Consider the following 8,616-nt stretch of genomic DNA (forward strand, 5'->3'; position numbering starts at 1 on the left):
TTATTCGAGGGAGTGCAGTATTAGGAAGCAGACGCATGACAGTGATGAAGAGAAGCTAACAGCATGAGTCTCGTGATTGGCAAGTGAGGGCTGCAAGCCCCAAAAGTGTTCAAGAGGAAAATGATATCTCCCTTCCAACAGCTCTGGCTGCCCTAAGTCCCACCTAAACATTTCAGCACATCATCACCTCCACTGCTGGCCTGAAGTACCACTTTCGACACTTCAGTTTCCTCTTTAAATCCTTCCATTTCTTTCCAGCTCCTTCACCATTAAAATAAAAAGCCTCAGCTCTCACATCACAGAGAAATGAATGTCACGAGGGCCTTTGGCTCCCCTTTCCCCACACTCCCTGTCCAGCAGTATTTCTCACCGCCTGCCCACCATGTGCTTCTGCAGTGTGTCATCTGCTTCCCTTCTCTGATTCATAGACACTCGTGCTCATTTCCACATGTTTTGCTCATCTGTGATATTTCTCCCAAGCTTCCCTTCCAGGTTAAGTCACTTTTCACAGCCTGACTGAAGATCTGTGGCTCCCATGATTCCTTTCCTTGACTATTTCTGAGTTATTTTACTGCATATTGTGGTCTTTAGAACTGTGTTATCTCCTGGTATTCTCCAGTAGTTCAGCATCTTTTCAAATAAGATCCCTGAAGCCTTGATGTGTACCTCTAGATTCCCACACTGATTTGTAGAGAGTTGAACACAGAATAGGTGTTTGAGAGGCAAATTAATCTGGTAGAAAGTACCCGAGTCAGGAGATCCCATTTTTAAATTCAAGCTTTACCAGTCAGGCTAAATTCTCTTTACTCGTGAATTGAGGAATCTGACCCATGATCACTCAGATCCTCTTCACCTGCTACAGTCTGATTCTAGCAATACTAATTATTTTATTTGACCAAAAGGTCTGATAATGCATATCATGCACATCATATCATATTGCTCTTTTTCTAAGATACTATCACATAGCATGTACCATATTTAATAAGATTCATACTAAATATTCAAAGTACACTTTAATTGTAAGAATTAAGTTCAATGTATGAAAATGTAAATATTCAACAAATATTTATAAAAAGCATTCATTCAACATTTTAAGCACAATTCTAGACACTGTAGGATGAAGTGGCAAATTAGACAAGAAGGATTTTTTTCTCTTGGACCTTATATTCTAGTGGACACAAACAGATAGGTAGGTAAATAGATTAACAAAAGTGCTTCCCAATAGCACAGAGGTAAAGAATCCCCATAGACGCAAGAGACAGGTGTATGATCCCTGGGTCAGGAAGATCCTGTGGAGGAGGAAATGGTTACCCACTCCAGTATTCTTGCCTGGGAAATTGCATAGACAAAGGAACCTGGCAGGCTACAGTCCATGGGGTCATGAAGAGTTGGACATGACTGAGTGAGCATGCACACACACATATAATGTCACATGCTATGTCATTCACGTCAATAACTGCTATGAAGAAAAATAGAAAACAGAAAAAGGATAGAGTCATGGGTGATTTATGTGGTAGTCATCTTAATTTCAATTCCATACAGTAAAGATATGGGCCGTCTTGCAGACATGATGTAGACACGTATAGACGTAAACAGATACGGGTATAGATGTACAGATAAATACAGATGCTAACGTTCTGTGTACAGTGCCGTGTGCCACGTAATGAGCTAAAGTGTGTCATACTCACTAGTTTATTTAATCTTCCCAACAGTCCTTTGAGATGTGCTACCTCATTTTATAAATGAAAAGACTCACACTCAGATTTTAAATAACAAATCCGAAGTCACTTCACTAAAAATGCCAGTACTGGGAACAACATTCTATTTGCACGTCATTTGCACAAGCAAACATGTTGCATTGAGTTTCTTGTACAAAAATATTCTAAACTGAAATAGGAAAATAAGCCATCATGTATGCTGATTGCCATCTTTTTATTTTAAATATATCTTAAAAGGTCAGTCCTTTGCATATTCAGGAATTGTGATGGAGGGCCATCCACCATAAAGGCCAATAAAATAGCTGAATGTAGAGATCTCCAAGATATATTGGTATAAGAAAAGGCAAATTGTAATATATTATGCAGCCATTTCTATATAAAAGTGGATGGATTTTTTCATGTGTGTGTATATGCATAGGATATCTCTAGCAGGATACAAAAAAAATATTCCTATCAGTGGTTGCCCTAAAGATGAGTAAGAAGGAGGCTTATTTTTTACTGTATGTAATTTTTAAAACTCTATGTGCATGTATTACTTGTTGAAAAATTGGTCTGAAAATTTTAATGCAATAATTAACATCAAAAAGACACCTGAGGACTTCACTGGTGGTCCAGTAGTTAAGATTCCACATTTCCACTGCAGGGGGGGACACAGATTGAGTCCCTGGTCAGGGGAATTCCACATGCTGTGTGGTGCAGACAGAAAAAAAAAAAGACACCCGAAATTATTGAAAGAATAAGCTTTTGTAATTAGATCCTTTTCTTTTTTTTTTTTTACCATGTAATTCTTTTTAATGTCCAGAGTTTGTAATTCGAGGGCCAGAGCTTTCTCCTGGACCCGAGCTTATAAGCTCTCAATTGGCCTGTGAGGCCAGTAGGGATACTTCTTCTTGTCTAATTTGGTTTCTGGGAAGACTTCATTCAAGTCCTCAATGGTCATCTGATCAAATGGAATTATGTTCCTCATCTTCTCCAGCTCTTTCTCATATTCCTGAATCCTGGTCTTTGACTGAGCCAAAAACTCGGCACAACTTTTCACATCTTCTTTTTCTTCAGCATCCACCTGGGCAGTATATTTATCCTCCGGTATAGGAACCTTCAGGGCATTAAACTTCTTCTCAAAGTCATCCACCAAGCCAGCCTTTGCCACGTTAGCCTTGTAGTAAGCCCAGTCGATGGCAGGTGGCTTCTCAGGCAGAGTAGCCAACCTGGAGGTTAGGGTCTCATTCCAGGACTTCAAGGAGTTAGCCACGGCCTTCTGGTTTCGAGGGATGATCTCCCCAAAAGCTACCCAGTCAATGGTTTTTAGAGCAAGTTTCTGTCCAGCCATCTTGAGATCCTTCACCGACCCCAGGCGGCCCACCAGATCCTTTTCTTAATAAGACACATAAATTTTCCATGAGAGAGCTTTCACTAATGTGTAACCACAGTGAAAGTTAATATTATGAGAAGCTTGGCCTACTTTATGATCGTTGAACCATGATCCTCAATAGCCAAAGAATAAATGGACACTTGGACAAGTAGAATAGGAAGCGATGACACTGGAGAGTAGGAAGTTATAACATAAATGATCTAAACACCACAGTTAGAAACAGTAATTCTCCACCAGGCATCCCAGTCATAATAGGGCCCTAAAAGTTGCTCGTAAGTAAGACAGAATAAAGATGTGGATTATTTTTTAATCCTCTCCTCTTGTAACAGTTTTCCTTCAGAGTTTCACGTCTCCACTGAAAACTTAGAAAGGACATGTTATACACAAGAAAGTGGTGGGGAACAAGAGAGAAAATACCAGAAAACTGCATAAAATTTCAAGAATGTCAAGCTCCAGTGTTCTACTGTTATTAATGTATTTAAAATATAAAGTGTAGTTTATACTGATCATTTGCCCTTTTGAGTCATGAAATGTAAGTTTGTAGGTAATGAGCACGTAAGAAATTCTACCTAATTCAAATGCATGCCTCTATTAAAACAGGTGGAGTCCAGGGTACAGCCTCACCACTGGGAATTCAGATCTGGAATTAGTCACTCTTGGGACTCACTACTTGCCATTCAATGTGAGTGCAACTGAGAAGCCATTTATCTGGCAATCAAAAGCTTTTTATATGTTATATGTGTCAGCTTTGTGTAGTGAGTTAGCTCTGTAATTAACTCTCCCTTATAAAAAGCTTTGGACAAGGGTGTGGGCATACAGGTAAAGAAATATGGCCGGTTGCTGCTTTGTGTCATTTTTGTAAACTAGCTGTAGCATCAGGAAGAGAAAGGGGTGGGTCAACACAGGCTGGAACACAACATTATACGGATATTTAATTTCTGACATTGTTTAGAAATAAGTGCCTCTGGTTTGACATTGACCCTGCATCCACAGAAATGTGAGCTCCTCACTTTGAAACTTCACTCACAATGGTGAGGTTGCCACTCAGTTTTCTTCCTTACAGAGCAGGTGACACATTGAGATCACTGTCTACACACACACAAAAAAATAGTGTACATACTTAGAACAGAAATTTCATCAGCATAAAACCACTTGGGCTGAAATGAGGTTCTTTTGACCTTATGTAATTAGCATCGTGTTGTAACCAAACACTCCGGATAACTTTGAGTCTTTCACTGGGTTCCATAAATAATTAAGCAAGGACTCGGATGGCTTACCCGATTAATGATATAAATTTTATTTCCAAGAAAGGTTTTATTCATCTCTAATAAGTGTTTACCATTTTATGAGACTTTTTTTTTTAAAAGAACATTTGGAATTTGGGTCAGGAAAACCCAAGGGATTTCTGTGACTCATTGACAAGTGATCAGAACAAGAGTAAAATAACCTGGAATGTACAAAAATAAACAGAGCAGATTTTCCATTAAAGTGGTTTTATAACAGAGAAAAACATATTGGAAAATATTTCCTTTGATAAAACATAGAGAGGATTATTAAAAAAAATGTTTTTTTAATAGTTGGAAAAATGAGATGTTCATGATTAGAGAGCTCTATTAGTCATATATCTGGACCGTATGCTTGAAACAAGAAACCTTCTATCTGAAAAAAATGCTCTGAAATCACCTTCTGCTACAGATGGCCTTTATGGCTCAGCTTTTGTGTAAGCAACTAGATCTCTGAGGCCAAGTTTCCTTTAAATCCCTGCACAGGTGTATGTGAAAAACAGAGGAATACTTTTCCCACCCACTGCGACATAGCATGACAATATCAACCTCTTTAAACAAAGAAGGCTTGTGCCAGAAGCAACGATATGTACAAAGAAAGGCCAACAGTTTTGCTCAGATCTCTAGCCTTCTTGTGTTACTCCATCATCCCTGACTGAATAATGTCATTTCTTTTCTACCAGACACAAGACAAGATGATGGGAAGAATATAAAAAGGAACATTAATAATATTCTTTTCTTCTCTATACTGAATAAGGAGCATGCAATTGCTCAGAGCAGATAATAACATAGTGATAATAAGCTTGCATTCTCCCAAACACAGAACAATAAGTGCCAGTATTTGATCAGCTCTCCAGCGCACGGGAACAACCACCGTACAGTTATAGACAGTTTGAATGGGGAGTGATTCAGGTGGGCCAGAGTTAGAGTCGTGGAAACATTAGACTGTGAGATGCCTTTGGAAACATGAGAGGGTTGAGACAGGTAGGAAAACGTGCCTTAACTCGAAGCAACTATTTAAATATTGCATAAGTGCAAGAACAAGCAAGGCACATTCAGGAAACAATGCTAAGGCCAGTGATTGTCTTGGGCTGGCTACAGAAAGAAGAGGGGGTCAATTTAGAAGAACAACTACTACCAAATATAGAATATGGATTTGTTCCTCTTGACATCGAACACCCTCACTGAAAAGTCATGAACAAGGTAGTAAGCAAGGGAAAATAAATTATGCATAAGTGCAGAGCTTAGCTATATTAAAAGTCCCTGAAATTTTAAATCAGTTATAAAAGCACTTAACCAAAGGTCATGTCCTCATCTGGACGTAGTTGAGGAAACATGAAAGTAAGCAACAAGGAACCTTTGAAAATCCAGAGGGGAAGAAAAACACAAACCCGTACGCTAAGATTATTCAATTCTCCATGAGAAAATTGACTCTCACTTAGAGGTTGTTCACTCTTACTTTAGAGAAAATCTAACTCCTCTCTTCATTGCAGATTAGAAGCAAGGAATTAAAAGGGGTAGCTTCTAGACTCAGGCATTCTGACCGCTGTAATATTTGAGAGCTGACAGTCTGACAATCAAGAAGGAGGCAGAAAAATTATTAAAAAACAGCCAGAAATTGAGAGATGTGGTAATTGTTTACTTGAAACTGAGATCAATTACCTCAGTTAAAAAAAAGTCCTCACTAAATCATCTTACTGCTGTATTTTCACTTTCTAATAATTTTGTTTCTGTAATAGAAGCTCATACTGTACAATAGAAGCCAAAAGGGAATGGTTTAAAAATGTGCCAAAAAAGCCTAACTTTCTGTGATTTTCTGACCAATTTCAGATGTTACATCCTTTACTTAATTTCCCATTACAACATGTGGTTATACTTACACTAGACATCTATAATATTTGCTTCAAGGGAGTTAAACGAAGGCTATTGTACCTATTAAACTACAGTGTCTTCCCATGTAATGCTGTAATCCTATCTTTGCCAGGAAATAAAAAAATTTTAAGTAACAATGTTTAAAGGCATATGTGGTCTAGGAAAATGTCTTTTTTTTTTTTTTACTAGGGAGAGTTCTTGCCAACAGAGTTCTCTTCTCATTGATTTCATATCATACAAAGTGTTCTAAGTGAACACATAAAAATGGAAATTTCTTCCAGGCTGAATAAAATCCTGATGCAGCCGTCATACTTTGTTGCTTTTCTGTATTAACCATTAACCTACAAGAAACTGAAAACGCTAAGGTCTAGCCTAGAGTCTTGTGTTTGTACCTTGGGCTGTCAGACTGTGTCCAAATGGGGCTGAAGAAAAAAATAAGGAGGGGCTTTCCTGGTGGTCCAGTGGCTAAGACTCCTTGCTTCCACTGTGTGTGTGGGGAGGTGTGTGTGTGGGGGGTGGTGGTGGGTTCAATCCCTGGTCAGGGAATTAGCTCATACATGCAGCGACTAAGAGTTCCCAAGTCACAACTAGAAAGATTCTACATGCTGCAAGGAAGATCCAAGATCCCATGTCCTTCAGCTAATACATGGTATAGCCAAATAAATAAATAATAATAAAAAAAAAAAGAAAGAAAACAATGAGGATGGTATCATGAAGTGAGAATCCAAGGACCTATTCTTGGGCCGTAGGTTGTGATGCCTAGTATTAAAGCATTTTGAGTACTTATACCTAAGCACTGTTACAAGCTTATGACCTACATTAACCCATTTAATTTTTTTTAAGTCCTATTAGGCAAGATTAGGGTTTCCCTGGTAGCTCAGCTGGTAAAGAATCCTCCTGCAATGCAAGAGACCCCAGTTCTATTCCTGGGTCGGGAAGATCCACTGTAGAAGGGATGGGCTATCCGCTCCAGTATTTTGGGGCTTCCCTGGTGGCTCAGCTGGTAAAGAATCTGCCTGCAATGCAGGAGACCCGGATGCGATCCCTGGACTGGGAAGTTCCCAAGGTGAAGGGAAAGGCCACCCACTCCAGTATTCTGGCCTGGAGAATTCCATGGACAGTCCATGGGGTCACAAAGAGTCGGACATGACTGAGTGGCCTGCACATTCAGGCAAGGTTAATATTATTTCTATTTTAAATATGAAGTAACTGTGGGTGGGAAGTTAGTAAATTGACCATGATCTGGGGAGCAAAACCTAAATTCAAAAAACTATTCATCACATCGGAACTCTTCTGTTTATTAATTACTGTACTTTTCAACCAAATACTAAGATTTGTTTAAAAATTATGGAGTTGACAAGATGATATAGCACCTGCAGTGATTATCAGCGCCAGCTGGTTATAGCTCTCTGCCATGCCAGTTTTACAAAAAGAATAAAGGACAGTAAAGCAGAATTCCAAAACACAGCACCAGGGACCTGCAACACAGTTGCTGATCTTCAGGAACATGGCAACAGCTGATTTTGTGGAAAGAAAGTGAAAGTCGCTCAGTTGTGTCTGACTCTTTGCGACCGCATGGACTGTACAGTCCATGGAATTCTCCAGGCCAGAATACTGGAGTGGGTAGCCGTTCCCTTCTCCAGGGGACCTTCCCAACCCAGAGATCAAACCCAGGTCTCCCGCGTTGCAGGTGGATTCTTCACCAGCTGAGCCACCAGGGAAGCCCTAATTTTGTGGGCTCCTCCTTATTAGCTGAGGTCCTCAGTGTAACAGTACTTCCTTACAAAGGCAAATACAGCCATACAACTGCTCATGAGATTCAGTTTGTGGTCACTTCCACTGTGTTATTCAGGATTCTTTTCCTTGCAAAGGGCAGAAACCAACTCAACTAACTTAATGTAGTTTTAAGGGTTCACCACTGGCTTCAGCTGAAGCTTGATCTAGGTGCCCAAACAATGTAGTTTGTATGTTCTCTACCTCCCAGCACCCCATGCTGCTTTCATCCTCAGGCTGACTTCAAGGGGTAGCAAAAGGAGTATTAGAAGGTCTAGGTTTAGCATTCCCAGAAAACAACGCGAGTTTCTCTTTCCCAGTGACTCTAACAGAAAGTTCTAAACTGAAGCTGTGACTCCGACCGGCATGCTTGGGTCACATGTCTCTCTGAACTAGTCTCTCTGGCCAGGGCATATACTGCTGTCATCTGTCACGTACCAACCACTGGCTTCAAAAGAAGGTTCAGCCCCGCTGACTCACAGGCCGCATCAGTGGAAGAGTGTGCTTCCCCCCAAAGAGAATGGTTTTACCTCAGTATAGGGAAACACGCTGAACAGAATAAACCACAGATGTCCATTATACTCAGCCTGGCATGCCA

At 39.9% G+C, this 8,616-nt stretch overlaps 1 protein-coding gene across 1 annotated transcript; it reads right to left on the reverse strand.

Annotated features, from left to right (window-relative positions):
- Nucleotides 1–2,481: 2,481 nt before the first annotated feature.
- Nucleotides 2,482–3,086, reverse strand: LOC122441026 (ATP synthase subunit d, mitochondrial-like). The gene has a single exon (XM_043467653.1). The coding sequence runs from the start codon at nucleotides 3,046–3,048 to the stop codon at nucleotides 2,563–2,565; it is 486 nt and encodes a 161-aa protein (XP_043323588.1). The 5' UTR covers nucleotides 3,049–3,086; the 3' UTR covers nucleotides 2,482–2,562.
- Nucleotides 3,087–8,616: the final 5,530 nt, after the last annotated feature.

The sequence above is a fragment of the Cervus canadensis genome, chromosome 4 (genome assembly GCF_019320065.1).
Source record: "Cervus canadensis isolate Bull #8, Minnesota chromosome 4, ASM1932006v1, whole genome shotgun sequence".
NCBI classification, from domain to species: Eukaryota; Metazoa; Chordata; class Mammalia; order Artiodactyla; family Cervidae; genus Cervus; species Cervus canadensis.

Coding starts and splice junctions, on each gene's coding strand:
- LOC122441026 (XM_043467653.1), bottom strand. CDS start 3,048: ATGGCTGGACAGAAACTTGCTCTAAAAACCATTGACTGGGTAGCTTTT.